This window comes from Pseudorca crassidens, chromosome 14 (genome assembly GCF_039906515.1).
Source record: "Pseudorca crassidens isolate mPseCra1 chromosome 14, mPseCra1.hap1, whole genome shotgun sequence".
Lineage (NCBI taxonomy): Eukaryota > Metazoa > Chordata > Mammalia > Artiodactyla > Delphinidae > Pseudorca > Pseudorca crassidens.
The window spans coordinates 63,473,067-63,494,956 of record NC_090309.1 but is presented as its reverse complement, the minus strand read 5'-3'; the positions used below and the strand labels follow the sequence as shown (position 1 = coordinate 63,494,956).

Sequence of the window (21,890 nt, the reverse complement as noted above, 5' to 3'; positions counted from 1 at the left end):
ATTCATGTGCTGTTTATTTATGTTTCTTTTTGGAAGCAGATTAGTTATTCTCTCTATGTGTATGTTCATGCATGCGTTCAAATTTGAAATGTAGACATTTATCAACTGTTTTCTTTAACTTTGAAAGAAAGGTAAAGTTTCTTTGCAGTGTTTTAAAAATACCCAAAAGGTACTTGCTTCCTAAACCCCTGGTAGGCATGAATTACTATAAAGTATATTTTTTTGCATCTCAAACATCCCAGAAAGATGTTAAATATAAATGCATAAGTATTGAAGAACGTAAGTAAACCTAAATCTTAGATACCCACGGAATATCTTTGAAGCTGCTGCTTTTTTTCCCCCACAGGATATTATTAATGGAGTAGTCCCCTAGTCCAGTTTCACTTTCATTTTCTCCATTCAGCAAGTGAGGATTGGGACCCTACCCCCCACCCCCCAGCAGCTCAGAATCCAGCTGCAAACAAACAGTTGCAGTGTCGTTGGATAAGTGAAGTGGGTGGGAGAAAATCAAGTTAACTTTGAGGAGAAAACATTTAAGACACACACAGTAAGATGGTAGCAGATTTCCAGTTAAACAGTGCAAGAAAGCTAGTGCCTCGCAGAGGACATGCAATCAGCAAAATACTCAGAGAATTGATTCAGTAAATATTTATGGAGGACCTACTGAGTGCTAAGCCCTGCTCTAGGTGCGAAAGATAGAGCTATGAACAAGACAGACAAAAATCTTTATCAACCTGGAGCTTTCCGGTAGAGAGAGACAAAATGAACAGTGTTAGTAAGTAAAACATACCGTGCCAGAGGGATATACAATCTGTGCAGAAAAATAAAGCCGAGAGGGGGAAGTGGTTTGCAGTTTAGAGTGGTCATGGAAAGTCATGCCGAGAAGTTCAGATTGATCAGAATCCTGAAGGGGTGGGGGAGTGAATGGGTGCAGAACTAGGGTGGAGGGAGGATGTTCTGGGTTGGGGGGACGTGGGTTCCCAGGCCCTGAGGCTTTAGTGCTGGGGAGGGAAGAGGTGCTGGCCTCGAAGTGGGACGTAACTGGGAGGCTAGCTGGGGCCAGGCACAAGCCTCATTTATCAGCATGAGGGGTTAGACTAGACTGTGGAGGCAGGTGGGAGCCATTGAAGACTGTGGGGTAGTGTTGATGTCATGGCTGAGACCCCCAGGGTCTCAGAGCTTGGCATCTGTTAGGTGTAGTTGTTTGATTACTACACAAAGGAAACTCCAGTGTTGTGGGAAGTGTGCAAATGTATTTTTCAAACACATTCTTAAGATTGCTTAATCTTTTTTTTTTTTAATTATTACTTTTATTTTTTTACTTCTGGCTGCGTTGGGTCTTCGTTGCTGTGCACGGTCTTTCTCTAGCTGTGAGGAACGTGGGTTACTCTTCGTTGCTGTGCGTGAGCTTCTCATTGCGGTGACTTCTCTTGTTGCGGAGCACGGGCCCTAAGCGTGTGGGCTTCAGTAGTTGTGGCTCACGGGCTCTAGAGCGCAGGCTCAGTAGCTGTGGTACACAGGCCCAGCCGCTCCACGGCACGTGGGATCTTCCCGGACCGGGGCACGCCGTCTCTCCTGCATCGGCAGGCGGACTCTCAACCACTGTGCCACCAGGGAAGCCCTCTTTTTTTTTGGGGGGGGGGGCATGCCGTGTGCCTTGCGGGATCCTAGTTCCCTGACCAGGGATTGAACCCCGGCCCCTGCAGTCACCGAGTCCTAACCACTGGACTGCCAGGGAATTCCCTGATTCTGGTATAATTTATAACACTTCTTTCCATATAAACATACAGTAGCAATGTGGATTTTAATGATGTTTTAAGAAAAAAAAAAGATCTGGACATACCCATCAAACTTTCACTTACCACGAAACTGGGCACATAAAAAAAATGTTCATTGAATATTGCTGGCAACTTGTACTTTGTTGCCAGGACCAGATAGCAGGAGATCCATGGAGTGTGTAGGGATAAATAAGATCACACATAGAGATAATCTTGCTTCCCCCCAAAATTTAAAGGTTTGGGATTGAGGGCGTGATATTTAGGGATGATATTTCTTTGTAGAACAGTATCAGAGTTAGTGGTAAGGATCAGTTAGAAATATAATTGTTGGAATTAAAGGTGATCACTCTTGTACTTCTTATCATCTTCTACTTTGTTTACGTTGAAGAATTCAGATAAATTACTAAGATGAGGTTCACAGCAGGGCCCAAGTTGATTTGCAAAGACATTTCCTTCAAAATGATTGCTAACTGATTTCACTAATTCATTATCCTGAAAAGATTCCTTAGTGCTACTTACAGATCATTACACCTTTTAGAAATCATTACTTTCGCCTCAGGAGTATTGCTTTATGTGGAGGCATTATTGCTTTCACAAGGAAACCTTTGTTTCCTGGATGATAGAATAGTTGAGGTCATGTTTATATTGTTGGGTTTTCTGTTCTTGGATGTTTCCAAAGGTTCTCCAGCAACTCCATTGTCTTGGCTGAGAAGGTGTCAGAGAGGCTCAGCCAGCCCTTGTGGTGATGACCGTCCGCCATGGGTCTCTAGGCCATATTCACTCGAGATGGACATCTCCAGTGTGAGATGGAAAAATAGCAGTGTTTCTCTCTTTCTTTTCCCTGGTGCTTGGGTTCTTTAGACTCACTTGGACTTGACATTTTGTCCAACCATTCGACCACCTTACTTCCCTATTTCTTCAATTCCTCTTGTTGCCTGTTTGGTGATATAAGTCTGTGTGGAATTCAGACCTCGTTGCTTAGCTTGCTTCCTCAGCTAAATGTGTAAGTCTATGGAAAGCACCTAGTAAGGTCCCTGGCTCAGGAATTGTTAGCTGTTATCAGAAGATTTGACTGGCGGGGTAGGTATGAAATGTGCTTCATTATCTGTGCTAACTGTTCAGCTAGTATAATGAAAAATGTATATCTTTCAAAGTGGTTATTTTCAGAATATCATGCTCATTTTGTTGTTCTTGTTGTGTGAAATTCTGGTCACATTTCTTCTTCTCCCTGTCGTGATTTACACTGTTGGATGAGTACAGCCAAGAAAAAAAGGCATTCCCACATCTAGCCTTCTGTTTGACTCTTGGTCATTTGACTAACAGATTTTAGGGTAGAGCATACATTAATATTTATAAAATGATACCGTGTATTATATCCACAAGTACCTTTCTGGCAAGAGGCATTAACTTGCGTCACATTATCTGATTATGGTCATGATAGACAAAAGTGGTAGGAAGGGAGATAATAGAGTTTATTATTTAAGTTATTATTTATCCAACATGGTTGAGGAATATTACACTTGTTCACTCATTTGACATGTAAATATTTGATATGTGGAAGTGTTGGGTAATAAAATGTTGAGGCTAAAAGAAAATTTGAGTTAGTATTAATATTTCAGAAGTAGGAAGACCGAGATCCAAAGATGTTTCTCAGTTATTTCTGAATAATTGACTTTCCTCCTACCACCAAACTTTCCAGAAAAAGTTTGGCACTTAAAGATTCAGATTGCTTTGCTTAAGTTCAGGTCCTCCTGTTCCTGTTTATTCCTTCTGCAGATGTTTATTTTGCTAAGCTACTATTTGCAAGCCCTATGATAGCCCAGTGATAAAAAGAACCCACTTTCTGATGGAGATTAGATGAGCAATTTCATTATACTGCCGTAAGCGAAATAATTTTAATGGATGTATAACAGAACTACTACAGAGGAGACAGTTCTTGATTTAGTCCCTATATAGAGCAGATGAAACCTGGAGAAAGTATTAAAGACTGAATAGGAGCTTTCAAAGCAGGTGAAGAGAAGCAGCTTTCTAGCCAGAGGGAACACCTTGTGCGAAGCCCAGGGGTCAGGAACAGTATGGGTCATTTGGGAGCACATCATTATGAAGTATTGCTATAGTAAGGGGGAAGAGTGGAAGAGATGAGGGTGAAGAAGTGGACTGGGATCAAATCTAAACAGGCTTTGTGTTCCGTGCCAGAGACTGGAATGGCCAGATGTTGGACTTTCTTTGGAGACCGTTGCTTTCCAATTCTGTATCCTTAAGAAGTTTGATAGGGATATTCTTTTTTTTTTTTTTGCGGTACGCGGGCCTCTCACTGTTGTGGCCTCTCCCGTTGCGGAGCACAGGCTCCGGACGCGCAGGCTCAGCGGCCATGGCTCACGGGACCAGCCGCTCTGCGGCATGTGGGATCTTCCCGGACCGGGGCACGAACCCGCGTCCCCTGCATCGGCAGGCGGACTCTCAACCACTGCGCCACCAGGGAAGCCTGATAGGGCTATTCTTATAACACCCTCACTAGGTGTTATTTACACCAAAGTACCTCTGTAGGAGAATAAAACACTGTGAGCCAGGTACCTAAGGGATGGCTAATCATCTGGCTTTAAGGACGGCTTTTAGAGGATCTAGATGAAGAGAGGAAATGTGAAAGAATTAGGTACTTCTCCAAGATAATTTTTCCCTCAACTAAGATGTATCAATTTTTAAGCAGCAGTACATATGATAACAAAACCAATATTCTTTGAAGCTGGTTAAACAAGGGGTTACATGTTTTAGTGGACATTCATGCTCAGAGAAGACTTTGTTGCTTAATAATGACATGTGCTGATGAGAAGGCCAGTCCAGCACTGCAGAAGCATGGGCCAGTGGGGGAGGCCTGAGATTTTCCTTTTAAAATATTGAGATTCAGTCTCAAAGTAGGGGAAATGTAAGGGGGTTGAGTTCTACACCATTGGGTTCAGTCAGACTAGTTGTAGCTAGGGAATTTTCCATGAGCAATCAAGTATCCTGTTCTGATTATTTTAAAAAATTTCAGAAATGTAACCATTTAGTGTCTGACTTTGAGTAACTTCCTGGTAAAACCACACCAAAGAGAAACTGGTTGAAAACATATATTTATATGTCCAAGTACCTGGATGAGGTGACATGCTATATGGGACTGTTAGTCATAAGCCATTTATGATATATCTTAATAATCTTTTTGAAGAATTAGTTTTTATTATGTCAATCACTTCTATTGCTTTTATCTCTGTTACATTGATTTTCTCCATGTATTTATTAACTTCATCTTTCTTGTTTCTTTGGATTTGCTTTGTTGATCATTTTCTAATTTCAGTTGAATGCTTAGCTCATTTTTTTTAATCTTTCTTATTTCCTGTGAAATTTCCCTTTAAACACTGCCTTAGCTGTGTCCCATCAATATTGACATGTGACATATCTATTGTTCTTCATTTTTAAGTATTTGATTAATTTTCCCATAATCTCCTCCCATTTAAAAAAAAACCTTTTTATCATAGAAGTTTTCAAATATATACAGAAGTAGAGGCAACTGTGTAATGACTCAGTGCTTCAGTAGTTATCAATTCAAGACCAATCCTGTTTTAATCTGTTGGGACCTCAGCCAGTAAATCCTCTAGGATTGGAGGTGCTAGAAGAGTCCTGCAAAGTGATATTTGTTATATTAAAAGCACCTTTGGCTTGCCTTACTCTGCACAGTGATTGTTTTCCAGACCTTAAACTGGTCTGATAAATGGGAAATTATTTTAAATTTAAATTGTGACCACCATAAGCGTGTGATTCTCTGACACTGTGACCAGTAAATTGTTAGCATGGTACAGTTTCAACTAAGATGCCAGAATCAAGGAAACAAAAGGAGGAAGTCTAAAGGGACCTCACAGATTACCCATCCCACCTCCGTTTTAGTGATGAAATGAATTGGAGCCGAGGGGGCCAAATGCCTTGTTCAGGGTCACTCTAATGACAAAGCTAAGGTTGTGGTCCCCTGGGCCGGGGCCTCTCCATGAGAACAGACCTCTGGGCTATCTGATTTTCTATATGCAATTGAGGGTAGATAGTCCCTAATTTAGGCAGAATTTTGAAATAGAAGAGTTGTGTTCTGTAGCCTTGGTTTCTCCTCTTCTCATTTGCTTCATGAATTCCTTCTAGAAATACTGCTTATCTTTTCTTAAGTTCTTCTCTGTCCCCACCAGCTTCCTGTTATCAAAAAGGAAATTATCCTTCCCTTACTTAATCTTTTCCTCTGTTTCAAGATTCCTAGGAACATTTTATTCACATACTTGGTATGATTTTGGTTAGAGTAGTGGGAAATTATACTGTAAACTCCTCTTTCCTAGCATTTTAAATCTTTAGTACCTTGCTCAGTTCTTGATGTATAACAGATACCAATAACTGATTGAGGAATGAATGTTTGAAAGAAAGAATGATTGAACGAATGACTTTACATGCTATAGTTCGTCCCTGGTCCTCCTCTGATAGGTGTATTGCTGAGGTGTTGACAACAGTTACAGCAATGGAACATTTGCTTATCATTCATAAATGTTTTACTATAAATTGATTTAGTAAATTGGTTCAGTACTGTTTGTTTTTCAAAGACTTCCCCCACTTGGACATAATATGAATCAGTGGTCATGTTTGTTTGTTATCTATTTAGAGGTTTGCATCAGTTTAAGAGTCCTCAAAAAAAAATTGTGTGCATATTTTAGTATTTCCATTGTTTTAGATTAAGGCTTGGTCTACTCTGATACATAGTTACATATGCCTAACATAGTTTTACTTTGTGGAAATGCCTATAAAACAAATTTTTATGTCATGAATCATTTCTACTGATAACCATAATTTTGCCCTTCTTGCTTTGCACTGATTACAGCATGAGGAAGAGAGGGAAAGGGAAGCACCAGCTTTTGGATCATCCGTTTTAAGCTGGAAGGAGAGAGAATGAAAGCTCACTGCATTAGAGCAGGGCTGAATGCACGATAACAGCCAGTCGTCGGGAGCTGGGGGAGTTAAGAGCAGCAATTTTACATTACACTGGAGTTTCTAGGCTGGCATGGAAAGAGATGCCAGTACTAGCTATTTGTATCTTACTGTAGCCACAGGGATATGTGAACAACTGGAGAATTAATTTGATATATATTCCCAGCAGCCTCTCTTCTGCCAACAGAATTCCATTACTGTGAGGTTCTGAGTGTGTACCATGAATCCGTGTCTTGCTCTTTTTTTTTTTTTTTTTTTTGCGGTACGCGGGCCTCTCACTGTTGTGGCCTCTCCCGTTGCGGAGCACAGGCTCCGGACGCGCAGGCTCAGCGGCCATGGCTCACGGGCCCAGCTGCTCTGCGGCATGTGGGATCTTCCCGGACCGGGGCACGAACCCGTGTCCCCTGCATCGTCAGGCAGACTCTTAACCACTGCGCCACCAGGGAAGCCCTGTGTCTTGCTTTTTAATATCTGCTATAGCGTGTTTCTGGTAAGTGGAATGCCACATAATGGGGTGTAGCCATATCTTGGTTTGGAGTAAACTCCATTACCCTAAGCTGATATGAGGTAGAAAAGGTAAGGCTCTGAGTCTACAAATGCCTTCTGCCTTCAGGAAGTTGGACATTTCAGATGAACACACAGTGCTTTGTCCAATAAGTGCAGTCATACCTGAAACATTTTATTCCATGTTACTGGAATTTCAGACACCAGCAAGCAGATGGAAATATATTTTGACAAGCAGAGAGGTGGAATCTGGGACCAGTTGGGCCAGGGTTGCCGTGGCTGGTTCCTTGAGCTCCTGGGCACTGAGCGGGTGTAGCCCCCAGGGCTGCTGCTTCCCAGATCTGGAGCTGGCTGTCTTTGTACATCTTCCAAGACTCCTCTTCTTTCACATACTTTTCCCCTCTCCTACCCTGAGGATCACAACTGCTTTCTCAGTAGTCTTTGCACTTAGAATCTTTTATATCAACTGTGGAAAGAAGGAATTTCAGGCATCATCAAGAATATTGGAAGGTAGTCTGTGGAACAGAAAGACCAAGTCCAGGGTTAGATTGAAGGTGACTATTGGAAGTACAGGTGTTTCAGGTGTTTTTGCTTTGGTACCACATGTACACTCTTAAAATTTTTTTTTTTGCAAAATCATTCACTACACTAAAGGTAAGAGAGCTGTTGGGAAAAATAGGGATGGGGCAGATCACTCAAAACCTATGGAACTGTGAACACAGAGGATAAATATAAACAATAAGACTCCAAATAAAGCTCCTGACTCAGGTAAGCTGCTCCTAACATTTGCATCTGGAGCCTGGACAGCCCATCCTTTGCAGCCTTACACACTCATGAGCTCAGGCTGCTTCCTTCAGGGCATGGGAACCTCACAGATGTTTACTCTGAATGGAGACTAGTTTCATCAGAATTAAATATAAGATCCAGGGGTAGTTTTTTGTTTTTTTTAGTTTTTTTGGCTGTGTTGGGTCTTCATTGCTGCACGTGGGCTTTTCTCTGGTTGTGGCGAGTGGGGGCTTTTCTTGTGGAGCATGGGCTCTGGGTGCATGGGCTTCTGTAGTTGCAGCACATGAGCTCAGTAGTTGCAGCACATGGGCCCTAGAGCAAGTGGACTTCGGTAGTTGCGGCCTGCGGGCTCCGTAGTTGTGGTTCATGGGCTCTAGAGAGTAGGCTCAGTAGTTGTGGCGCATGGGCTTAGCTGCTCCATGGCATGTGGGATCTTCCTGGACCAGGGATCGAGCCCGTGTCTCCTGCCTTGGCAGGCAGATACTTAACCACTGTGCTACCAGGGAAGTCCCCAGGGGTAGTTTGTTCATCATGAGTTTTTAAACACGGGAGAATATCTCTAGCTTTTTCATTTGTACGTTGAACCTCCCCGGACAGTTAAATGTAGTGGAAAGTTCAACCACTAGAGCAGCCATTTAGAAGGAAGGAATTTAAGCAAGATTATAAGCCTTTTCTTAAGGTGTTCATTTAACTGCGAAGACTTTTCCTTTTATTGTGAGAAAACTTTCTCCTGATGTTTTTATAACATTAATGTGCTGGGGGAAGTCACACATGAACCAACACACCTTCTGCATTATACTGACATCATTTTGTTCCAAATTATGTTTAACTAAAATCACGTTAGAGAAATGTGTTTTTATGGTTCAGTAGTAACTGTTAGGGGAAGAGGTACCCAGTATCTTTTGTTATTTCTCAAACCTGGGTCCTATGCTGTCTTGGCCTAAGTGTACCAGCAAGACATGATCTTTAGAGCAGCAGTTCTCAAAATGTGGACCACAGACCCCTGGGGGGCCCTGAGACATTTTCAAGTAGTACATGAGGTCAAAGTTATTTTCACAGTAATATTAACATACTATTTGCTTTTATTCTGTGTCGACATTTGCACTGCTGGTGCAAAAACAATGCTGGTAAAACTGCTGGCATCTTAGCATGAGCAGAGGCTATGGCCCCAAACTGTGTTAGTCAGTCACGCTCTGCACTTGCAGTAAAGTAAATACTAATAACCAAATAACAAACCAAATAAAAAATCAGTTTCCAGTCCACTTCTCTGGTGAGGCAGGGCCGGGAGATGCTCTCCTCAGCTCCTTGCCTGGGTGGGCAAGTCAGGCTCTAGGGCCGGCAGAAATCCTTGTTTAGGGGTCCCATCAAGTTCCCCAGAGTGCTACAGCTGAGCGGAGCGGGTTCTTGGGACTACTGCTCCGGTGGTGCAGAAAGCCTTCTTGGAATCTGACATGACATCACTTTCGGACTGTTGGCCAGCTGCTCCTGACTTGGCCACATGGAGGCTCAGACTGTCCCAGTCTCTGAACTGAAGGGAACCAACACTATTAGCATATCTCTCACCACCATGAATGCAAGGTATTTCAATGAAGAGTATCAGGAGGACGTCTACAAATCCCAGACTGGCATGTGTAAGTTCTGAGGAATGGTGGAATAACCCAATGTATCTGGGTGGCCTTTGGAGACAGCTGAGACAGAGCTACAACAGGGAAGTGGCTGGCAATCATCTCATAGCCCACCTTCTCCAGCCATGTGACTGACAAGGTCTTGGTGCCCTGGCCGGCTGTCAGGCCTAAGCCTCTGAGGTGGGAGAGCTGAATTCAGGACATTGGTCCAACAGAGACCTCCCGGCCCCACGTGATATCAATCGGTGAGAGCCCTCCCAGAGATCTCTGTCTCAACACTAAGACCCAGCTCCACTCAATGACCAGCAATTATACTGCATTATACCTGACCTTATACCTAAAGCATGGACACCCCATGCCAAACAACTATCAAGACAGGAACACAGCCCCACCCATTAGTAAAGAGGCTGCCTAAAATCATAATAAGTTCACAGATACCCCAATACACCACTGCACTCGGTCTTGCCCACCAGGAAGGCAAGATCCAGCCTTATCCACCACAACACAGGCACCAGTCCCCTCCACCAGGAAGCCTACACAACCCACTGAACCAACCTTAGCCACTGGGGGCAGACACCAAAAACAAGGGAACTACAAACCTGCAGCCTGTGAAAAGGAGACCCCAAACACAGTAAGTTAAGCAAAATGAGAAGACAGAGAAATACACAGCAGGTGAAGGAGCAAGGTAAAAACCCACCAGACCAAACAAATGAAGAGGAAATAGGCAGTCTACCTGAAAAAGAATTCAGAGTAATGATAGTAAAGATGATCCAAAATCTTGGAAATAGAATGGAGAAAATACAAGAAACGTTTAACTAGGACCTGGAAGAACTAAAGAGCAAACAAACAATGATGAACAACACAATCAATGAAATTAAAAATTCTCTAGAAGGAATCAATAGCAGAATAGCTGAGGCAGAAGAATGGATACGTGACCTGGAAGACAAAATAGTGGAAATAACTACTGCAGAGCAGAATAAAGAAAAACGAATGAAAAGAATTGAGGACAATCTCAGAGACTTCTGGGACAACATTAAATGTGCCAACATTCAAATTATAGGGGTCCGAGAAGAAGAAGAGAAAAAGAAAGGGACTGAGAAAATATTTGAAGGGTTTGTAGTTGAAAACTTCCCTAATATGGGAAAGGAAATAGTCAATCAAGTACAGGAAGCAGAGAGAGAGTCCCATACAGGATAAATCCAAGGAGAAACACGCCAAGACACATATTAATCAAACGATCCAAACTTAAATTAAAAATATTAAAAGCAGCAAGGGGAAAGCAACACATAACATACAAGGGAATCCCCATAAGGTTAACAGCTGATCTTTCAGCAGAAATTCTGCAAGCCAGAAGGAAGTGGCAGGACATATTTAAAGTGATGAAAGGGAAAAACCTACAACCAAGATTACTCTACCCAGCAAGGATCTCATTCAGATTCAATGGAGAAATTAAAACCTTTACAGACAAGCAAAAGCTGAGACAATTCAGCACCACTGAACCAGCTTTACAACAAACACTAAAGGAACTTCTCTAGGCAGGAAAAGAGAAGGAAAAGACCTACAATAACAAACCCAAAACAATTAAGAAAATGGTAATAGGAACATATATACTGATAATTACCTTAAATGTAAATGGATTAATGCTCCAACCAAAAGACATAGACTGGCTGAATGGATGCAAAAAGAAGACCCGTATATATGCTGTCTACAAGACACCCACTTCAGACCTAGGAACACATACAGACTGAAAGTGAGGGGATGGGAAAAGATATTCCATGCATATGGAAATCAGAAGAAAGCTGGAGTAACAATTCTCATATCAAACAAAATAGACTTTAAAATGAAGACTATAACAAGAGACAAGCAAGGACACTACATAATAATCAATGGATCAATCCAAGAAGAAGATATAAAAATTGTAAATCTTTATGCACCCAACATAGGAGCACCTCAATACATAAGGCAAATGCTAACAGCCATAAAAGAGGAAATCCACAGTAACACAATCATAGTGGGGGACTTTAACACCGACTTTCACCAATGGACAGATCATCCAAAGTGAAAAATAATAAGGAAACACAAGCTTTAAATGATACATTAAGCAAGGTGGACTTAATTGATATTTAGAGGTCATTCCATCCAAAAACAACAGAATACACTTTCTTCTCAAGTTCTTATGGAACATTCTCCAGGATAGATCACATTTGGGTCACAAATCAAGCCTTGGTAAATTTAAGAAAATTGAAATCCTATCAAGTATCTTTTCCGACCACAATTCGTAAGACTAGATATCAGTTACAGGAAGAAAACTGTAAAAAGTACAAACACGTGGAGGCTAAACAATACACTACTACATAACCAAGAGATCACTGAAGAAATCAAAGAGGAAATCAAAAAATGCCTAGAAAGAAATGCCAATGAAAATACGATGACCCAAAACCTATGGGACGAAGCAAAAGCAGTTCTAAGAGGGAAGTTTATAGCAATACAATCCTACCTCAAGAAACAAGAAACATCTCAAATAAATAACCTGACCTTATACCTAAAGCAATGAGAGGAAGAACAAAAAAACCCCAAAGTTAGCAGAAGGAAAGAAATCATAAATCAGATCAGAAATAAATGAAAAAGAAATGAAGGAAATGATAGCAAAGACCAATAAAACCAAAAGCTGGTTCTTTGAGAAGATAAACAAAATTGATGAACCATTAGCCAAACTCATCAAGAAAAAAAGGGAGACGACTCAAATCAATAGAATTAGAAATGAAAAAGGTGAAGTAACAATTGACACTGCAGAAATATAAAGGATCATGAGAGATTACTGCAAGCAACTATATACCAATAAAATGGACAACCTGGAAGAAATGGACAAATTCTTAGAAAAGCACAACCTTCTGAGACTGACCCAGGCAGAAATAGAAAATATAAACAGACCAATCACAAGCACGGAAATTGAGACTGTGATTAAAAATCTTCCAACAAACAAAAAGCACAGGACCAGATGGCTTCACAAGTGAATTCTGTGAAACATTTAGAGAAGAGCTAACACCTATCCTTCTCAAACTCTTGCAAAATATAGCAGAGGGAGAAACACTCCGAAACTCATTCTACGAGGCCACCATCACCCTGGTATCAAAACCAGACAAAGATGTCACAAAAAAAACCTACAGGCCAATATCACTGATGAACATAGATGCAAAAATCCTCAACAAAATACTAGCAAACAGACTCCAACAGCACATTAAAAGGATCATACACCATGATCAAGTGGGGTTTATCACCAGATTGCAAGGATTCTTCAGTATACACGAATCAATCAATGTGATAAACCATATTAGCAAATTGAAGGAGAAAAACCATTATCATCTCAATAGATACAGAAAAAGTTTTTACCAAAATTCAACACCTATTTATGATAAAAACCCTCCAGAAAGTAGGCATAGAGGGAACTTACCTCAACATAATAAATATGACAAACCCACAGCCAACATCGTTCTCAATGGTGAAAAACTGAAACCATTTCCACTAAGAGTAGGAACAAGACAAAGTTGCCCACTCTCACCACTATTATTCATCGTAGTTTTGGAAGTTTTAGCCACAGCAATCAGAGAAGAAAAAGATATAAAAAGAATCCATATCAGAAAAGAGGAAGTAAAGCTGTCACATTTTTGCAGATGACATGATACTATGCATAGAGAATCCTAAAGATGCTACCAGAAAACTCCTAGAGCTAATCAATGAATTTGGTAAAGTAGCATGATACAAAATTAATGCACAGAAGTCTCTTGCATTCCTATACACTAATGATGAAGAATCTGAAAGAGGAATTAAGGAAACACTCCCATTTACCACTGCAACAAAACAAATTAAATGCCTAGGAATAAACCTACCTAAGGAGACAGAAGACCTGAATGCAGAAAACTGTAAGACACTTGTGAAAGAAATTAAAGATGAAACAGACAGAAGGAGAGATATACCATGTTCTTGGATTGGAAAAATCAACATTGAGAAAATGACTATACTACCCAAAGCAATCTACAGATTCAATGCAATCGCTATCAAACTACCACTGGCATTTTTCACAGAACTGGAACAAAAAAGTTCACAATTTGTATGGAGACACAAAAGACTGTGAATAGCCAAAGCAATCTTGAGAAAGAAAAACAGAGCTGGAGAAGTCAGGCTTCCAGACTTCAGACTATACTACAAAGCTACAGTAATGAAGACAGTCTGGTACTGGCACAAAACCAGAAATATAGATCTATGGAACAGGATAGAAATACCAGAGGTAAACCCGCACACATGTGGTTACCTTATTTTTTTTTTTGTTTTTTTTTTTTTTTTTTGCAGTACGCGGGCCTCTCACTGTTGTGGCCTCTCCTGTTGTGGAGCACAGGCTCCGGACGTGCAGGCTCAGCAGCATGGCTCACGGGCCCAGCTGCTCCGCGGCATGTGGGATCTTCCTGGACTGGGGCATGAACCCGCGTCCCCTGCATCGGCAGGTGGACTCTCAACCACTGCGCCACCAGGGAAGCCCTTGGTTACCTTATCTTTGATAAAGGAGGCAAGAATATACAATGGAGAAAAGACAGCCTCTTCAGTAAGTGGTGCTGGGAAAACTGGACTACATGTAAAAGAATGAAATTAGAATACTTCCTCACACCATATACCAAAATAAACTCATAATGGATTAAAGACCTAAATGTAAGACCAGAGACTATAAAACTCTTAGAGGAAAACATAGGCAGAACACTCTATGACATAAATCACAGCAAGATCCTTTTTGACCCACCTAGAGAAAGAGAAATATATACAAATGGGACCTAATGAAACTTAAAGGATTTTGCAGAGCTAAGGGAGCCATAAACAAGATGAAAGGACAACCCTCAGAATGGGAGAAAATATTTGCAAACAAAGCAACTGACAAAAGATTAATCTCGAAAGTATACAAGCAGCTCATTCCGCTCAATATGAAAAAAACAAACAACCCAATCCAAAAATGGGTAGAAGACCTAGACATTTCTCCAAAGAAGATATACAGATTGCCAACAAACACATGAAAGGATGCTCAACATCAGTAATCATTAGAAAAATGCAAGTCAAAACTACAATGAGGTATCACCTCACACCAGTCAGAATGGCCATCATCAAAAAGTCTACCAACAATAAATGCTGGAGAGGGTGTGGAGAAAAGGGAACACTTTTGCACTGTTGATGGGAATGTAAATTGATACAGCCACTAAGGAGAACAGTATGGAGGTACGTTAAAAAACTAAAAATAGAACTACCATATGACCCAGCAGTCCCAATGCCGGGCATATATACCAGTGAGAAAACCATACTTCAAAAAGAATCATGTACCACAGTGTTCATTGCTGCACTATTTACAATAAGCAAGACATGGGAACGATCTAACTGTCTATCGACACTTGATGATGAATGGATAAAGAAGATGTGGCACGTGTATACAATGGAATATTACTCAGCCACAAAAAGAAATGAAATTGAGTTATTTGTAGTGAGGTGGATGGACCTAGGGTCTGTCATACAGAGTGAAGTAAGTGAGAAAGAGAAAAACAAATACCATATGCTAACACATATATATGGAGTCTAAAAAGAAAAAAATGGTTCTGTAGAATCTATGTGCAGGATAGGAATAAAGACACAGACGTGGAGAGTGGACTTGAGGACACGAGGAGGGGGAGGGGTGGGCTGGGACGAGGTGAGAGTGTGGCATGGACATACTCTACCACATGTAGAATGGATGGCTGGTGGGAAGCAGCTGCATAGCACAGGGAGATTAGCTCGGTGCTTTGTGACCACGTAGAGAGGTGGATAGGGAGGGTGGGAGGGAGACACAAGAGGGAGTGGATATGGGGATATGTGTATACATATAGCTGATACACTTTGCTATACAGAAGAAGCTAACGCACCATTGTAGAGCAATTATAGTCCAATAAAGATGTTGGGAAAAAAATCAGTTTCCTTTAAGAATGCCCTTTATTGAATCAGTACAAGTTATTAATTTTATTAAATTTCAACTCTTGATTATACATCTTGTGAACATTCTCTGGAATGAAATGGGAAGAATGGATGAAATAATTCTGCCTGAAGTCCCACGGTTGTCTCGAGGTAAAATATCATCTCCTGGTTTCTTCTAAATATCCAAGTGGAGATGTCAGGTTAGCAGTTAGTTATAACTGACTCTTCCCTGGAGTACTCACATATTTGCATGTATTTGAACATGCATGAATTCTAATTCATACATGAAATTATCACATTTCTTTCATTTTGTATATAGAGAAAATCACATTCGGATTTGGTATCTTGCAGAAGTTACAAACTTAAAAATACATTTGCAGAGGTATCTCAATTATCTTGACCTTTCAGCCTTGGAGACTACATCTTGTCGCATGGAGAGCACTAGGAAAAAAACTACTTGATATAAATAGTTAAAGGGCAGTACTCCTGTTTTTAATCCCCCCGCCCCTTGTTCTTAAAAGTCCTGACTAGTCCAAGGAGAAATCAGAAACTATATCAGAATCAGAACCTTGATTCTTGTGCTGTATATGTGGATTTACTTAGGAAAAGAGATTTTAAAACATCAAATTTGCCAGGTGCTGTCAGTGGCACTGTTAGGCTCAGATTTGATTTCTGTATAATCAGACTTTACTAAATTTTGCTTTCAATCCCTGTTGGATGGCTGTTAACAGTAAAGTATAATGTTCTGTAATAGAAAAACATAAAAGCATTTGTCTCATAAACATGTTGTACTTGATCCTATAAAGCAGTGGTTGCTAAGGGAGCTATTTGCCAAGAAGAAAAAGTATTGATTAGGATGGGGGGCATAGAAATGAAAGGGTTTCCTCTCAAGAAAGAAAAGAAGAGCATGTAAGACATTTTTGGTTTTAGAGTCAGATGCCTCCTGACTGGACAGGGTGGCCATGACATTTCCTGAGGGGGTGGTCAGGCTTACCTGTGCACCATCAGGTGCAGCCTGTCGCTGTTGCCAAGAGGCTTCTGCTGAGAACAGTAAGGAGCTGGAGAGGGCATTAAGGGAAGTTGCCTTTTAATTCTGATTCCACACTCAGGGGATATGGTCTTCCTGGGGGAAGGCAGAGAAAAACACCTGGCAGTGAAAACAAATTGGCCGTAAGATGGACTTCTTGGAGGGGCTGTTGATGCCAGCCAGCTGATAAGAGTCTGAAGTCTAGAGCTGAACTGGGAAAGAGACTAATGACAGTTGATGCCTAGAGAGAAAGGTACCAAAGTATGTCTGAGCATTTCTTCAAAATGCCTGCCTCATTAATGCTTCACTAATAAGGTTTTTGAATAAGATTTTTATTATGTAAACATGTTCATTATAATGAAACATGTTTTCCTTGTTATACATCTATACATTTGTTTACAAGACATTTTCTGTTTAAAAAAAAAAAGGGCTTCCCTGGTGGCGCAGTGGTTGAGAGTCCGCCTGCCAATGCAGGGGACACGGGTTCGTGCCCCGGTCTGGGAAGATCCCACATGCTGCGGGGTGGCTGGGCCTGTAAGCCATGGCCGCTGAGCCTGTGCTCCGCAACGGGAGAGGCCACAACAGTGAGAGGCCCGCGTACCGCAAAAAAAAACCCAAAAAAGCATAGTCAACAGCATTGACCATACCAGTGACATGGAAAACTAGATAGAGTTACTGAACACTTGTACTAAGTCTTGGGGTTAAGGGGGTTCAAAGTTGGATAAGACCTGGCTCCTCCTGCACATGAGGACTCTTTGTCTAATGGGGAAGTTAGACTTGCGTGAAACCATTATTGGAAAGGGTAAGAGGTGTGCACAGGTGTTTGTAGGAGCGTGGAGGATAGAGAGCTCAGAGTTGGAGAAGACTTCTCAAAGAGGTAACATGTGACTTGGGTCTTGAAAAATGAATAGGAGTTATCAAGAGGAAGGAGAGAAGGAGGTGTTCCAGGCGATGACATTCTGTGAGCAAAGGCATGGGAACATTTATTGAGGGTTTGTAGTGAGAATCTGTGTGCTTATTGGAGCATTAGGATGTTTGGACTTTTTCTTGTTAGCAAGAGAGAACCAATGAGCAGGCTTGTCTTTTTTTTTTTTTTGGGGGGGGATACGCGGGCCTCTCACTGTTGTGGCCTCTCCCATCGCGGAGCACAGGCTTTGACGCGCAGGCCCAGTGGCCATGGCTTACGGGCCCAGCTGCTCCGTGGCATGTGGTATCCTCCCGGACCGGGGCACGAACCCATGTGCCCTGCATCGGCAGGCAGACTCTCAACCACTGCGCCACCAGGGAAGCCCCAGGCTTGTCTTTTGAGGAAGATGATGCTGGCTGACAGTGTGGGAAATGGGGTAGTGCAAGGAGACAGGTTAGAGGATGCTGCAGTGGTTCAGGAGAGTGATGTCTTCAGGGAGTTCCAGTTACGATGGAGGGAAGGGATGTTTATTGTGGAAAAAAAAATCTGCATCAGAATCCATTTGATTTGGCGATACATTAACTGCATATATTTACAAAGATAGTAATAAAGATTTCTTGGAATATGGGACGGAAAAGAGGAGAAATACAGTTTTTCAGTAGTTCAAATGTTACTTGAGTTTCTTACTGATTTTTAGGTTCCTAGGATTGAACTAATTTTGAATTACAAATTTGAATATACAGTCAAAAGAATTTCTTTACGGTAAATTTTGCTGAACTATGTTAGGCTGGTGGTACTAATAACATGTTAACAATTAAATATAGAGGTAAGAAATTGTTTACGTGAGCCATTTTGTCACGTGTTATAACCAAAGACTAAATTATCACCTACTTTACTGTGTTGAGTTGTTTCAGTATATTCTATTCTGGTTTTCCTTTCAAAGTAATTTAGTAATTTCACTGTTGTCTTGAAGATAGGACTGTCCCTTTGTGTGTATACATGTTATATACCTGTCATTTCTAAAGACCAAATACAGGCTAAATAGGAAAATAAATCTTAAAACAGATACCTTGTGTTTTTGTTTAAACTTCTAAAATTGTTTTACTAAGAGATGAAGCTTTGATCAAATAAGAGAGCCTGATCTTCTGAAATCAAAACACAGGAGATTTTCTATTCTCCCTTTCAAATAATCACCCTGAAGCTCTTTATTTTGTAAATGATATCCTTCTAAAGACCCCTTGACAAGAAAATTATTTATTTCAGTGAGGGAGAACAGTCTTTTCCTGACTTAGGCAGTAAGTCAACGATGTCACCAGAAGGAAAAGTTAGCCTTATAAAAATTATAGCCATTTGTTTGCGCTGTCTTTTGTGAAAAGACATTCCTAAGATGTCTTTATACCTGCCTTACTTTGAGCAGCAAGTTTAAGTATCTTAAATTCAAGCACTTTTAAAAGATTCTCTCCAGATATGGTTATCAGAAACATGTTTACTATTTAATAGTCAGTGCCCAGTTAAGGTGTGATAAAGTATCTATTAAAGATAATGTTAAGAGGGGGGAAAAGCTCATAACATCACAGAGACTCAGAGAAATAGTCTGGTTTCTACAAGAGGCATTTCAACTATGAGGAATATTATTAAGGATTGAGTCTTGCTGTGGTTCTGTCATGTTTGTTTCATTTGTCTGAACTTGTTCCCATGAAAGTTGGTTTTAAAATCTATTTCTTACAGTCAACTCCATTTCATGACCCAGGACCCTGATATGGTCTCAGCCGCAGACTTTGACGACCTCAGCCTCTCACTAGGCTGTCGCCCTTAGTTTTGTTTGTTGTTGTTTCTGGCTTTGGTTGTGGGCAGTAATGGACATTAGCATTTGTACTGAAGTGCATTGGAGGGCACCTCCTCCGTTGTATCCCATTCCTGACTCCTTGGGTGGTGTCTGTTTACATTTATTAGCACTGCCTTGATATATGAAGTTGCAGAGCTGTTTTAAACCTGAAGCTGGTCTCTACCAGATGGGGTAAAAAATTTGGGGGTTTTTTGGAATAATTTTGTCGATTGACAGATGTAGTTTTATTGAACATGGGAAAATCCTGGAATCTTTGTTTAAAATGAAGAAATTTAAAGGAATCTCAATTGTTTCTGTAATAACACATCAGAGGAGTAGTGGTTTTTGATCAGAAACGTTTGTATATATAGCTAGTTAATGTTGATGTGTATGGGTATATTTCAGTCTTCTCTTTTTTTAGGAGGTTGGGTTTCATTCATTTGTAAAACTGCAGCCAAACTGTGTTTCGTAAATTGAGGTGTCAAAATCGGATGTTAATCTTGACATCCTCGCACATTTTTGCTTTCAGACAGGCCTTTTTTTTTTGGCGGTACGTGGGCCTCTCCTGTTGCGGAGCACAGGCTCCAGACACGCAGGCTCAGCGGCCATGGCTCACGGGCCTAGCCGGTCCGGGGCACGAACCCGTGTCCCCTGCATCGGCAGGCGGACGCTCAACCACTGCGCCACCAGGGAAGCCCTCAGACGGGCCTTTGAATGAAGCTAACAAGCAAACATTATGTGGTTGTTAATTGTTTTACAGATGAGAACTGGGATGATGACCAACTGCTTGGTTTTGAACCATGCAATGAAAACCTTGTCTCTGGCTGCAATATAATCAATGGGAAATGTGAGTGTGACACCATTCGAACCTGTAACAATCCCTTTGAGTTTCCAAGGAAGGATATGTGCCTTTCAGCTTTAAAGAGGATTGAAGGTAAGTACACATTTTCAGTCATAAGTGTTAGCATTGTGTAACTCTGAGCAGTGATGGTATTTGAGCTGGAAAAGGCAAAGACAAGCTTAGAGCGATTGGTAGCTTTGATGCTCTCAAACAAGATGCAGAATGTTGACTAGGTACGGACGTGATGGCATATGTGTGCCTGTGTGTCCACGCACGTGTGTGTTTCCTGAAATCGGTGGGATGGTCATGCTGCGGTAGTATGGCCAGGATCGTTTGTGCCAGCCTGCCTAGGTCACCTCTGCATAGTGGATGATTTCACATGTGGCATGCTTGAGGTCAGCATCTGTTGTTACCACGTCCATTCCGCGTGATTTACCATAGGATGGTGCTCCATGAGGAGAGCGCTAATTAGAAATGCAGCTCATCTGGCAAGAACGTGCATCTCTTTAGAAGAGGTGGGAGATTTGTGCAGTGGCGATCGGAGGCTGAGATTGGCTCAAAATCATATAGGTGTGGATGGGTCATTGGGTGCTTCTCCTCTGGAATGAAGTCAGAAATCACATTAAAATAACAAAATAACGTGGCCCATAACTTTTATACATTCATGCATAAAACCTAGAAAAGAAATTTAGGAATTGAAAACATGAAGTAATCAAGTAATTAGGGGTGGCATGCCCAGAGCTGAGTGCCGTGCCTTGCCACCAGAGTTTAACAGAGGATGTGGCATGGGCTTGAGTCTCAGCCCTGCCCCCGATCAGCCTTGAACTCTTGCTGAGCCCCAGGTTCTGCTCAGGGAAAAAAGAAGACTGAACGAGACTTTCTTAAATATACCTTTTGTCTCTACAATGATGCTGCTCAAAGATGGAGAAGTTGGTAATATAGTTTGGAATACCCAGGATTTTCCAGGTCCAAAATCAAGCTTATAAGGGCAGTAGAGCAAGGGCTGAAGTTTTTGAATTGTATTAAGTTTCTCAGACATATTAAATGGTAGTAAAGAATGGGAAATGTGCAGTAGCCTCCAAAATAGCATTTCTCTTTGTGTTTACCAATGCTGCTGAACCTTTAAAAGAGAGTACAATAGAAAACAACAGAAATAAAATTTTGGGAACACAGAGAGTCTTAGATAACATTTATTCTAGTCCTTGAATTTGAAAATTGAAAAACTCAGCTCTACACAGTGGATGACTGACAAGCCAAGTTCTAACCACGTAAAGTCTTTTTTGAATCACATTATGCCATAGACAACACAGTTACCAAACTCGTTTTTATTGTCTTGCGGCTCTTTGCTCCCCCCGTCTTCACCCCCATTGTCCGCTGAAAAAATAGTATATTTTGCCAACTTCAGTGTATAAACTTTCAGGGGTAGAGTTGAAGCAGTCAAATGTCTATTAAATTAATTATTCATACAGATTTTATCACGTCATGTAAAATAATACAGCAATTTAGAGTATTACTTTTTGCTGTTCTTATATTTCACAAAACTGTTTTAGTCATATTTCAAAGGCCTCACCGTCACTGTCATTGTCTTTGCTGGAGCTGATTTCCGTGTCATTTAACACTGTTTTCTGA

The 21,890-nt window shown here is 41.1% G+C and overlaps 1 protein-coding gene across 6 annotated transcripts in view; it reads left to right on the top strand.

Annotated features, from left to right (window-relative positions):
- CRIM1 (cysteine rich transmembrane BMP regulator 1) overlaps positions 1-21,890 on the top strand; it is a 207,709-nt gene that overhangs the window by 28,039 nt on the left and 157,780 nt on the right. For 5 of the 6 annotated variants that reach the window (XM_067703275.1, XM_067703273.1, XM_067703272.1 and 2 more), the window contains exon 2: positions 20,181-20,354. The exons of the other annotated variant lie outside the window; for it this stretch is intronic. In XM_067703275.1, coding sequence (XP_067559376.1) covers positions 20,181-20,354 — 174 coding nt within the window. The remainder of the gene's footprint in view (positions 1-20,180; positions 20,355-21,890) is intronic. 6 annotated transcript variants of the gene reach the window in all.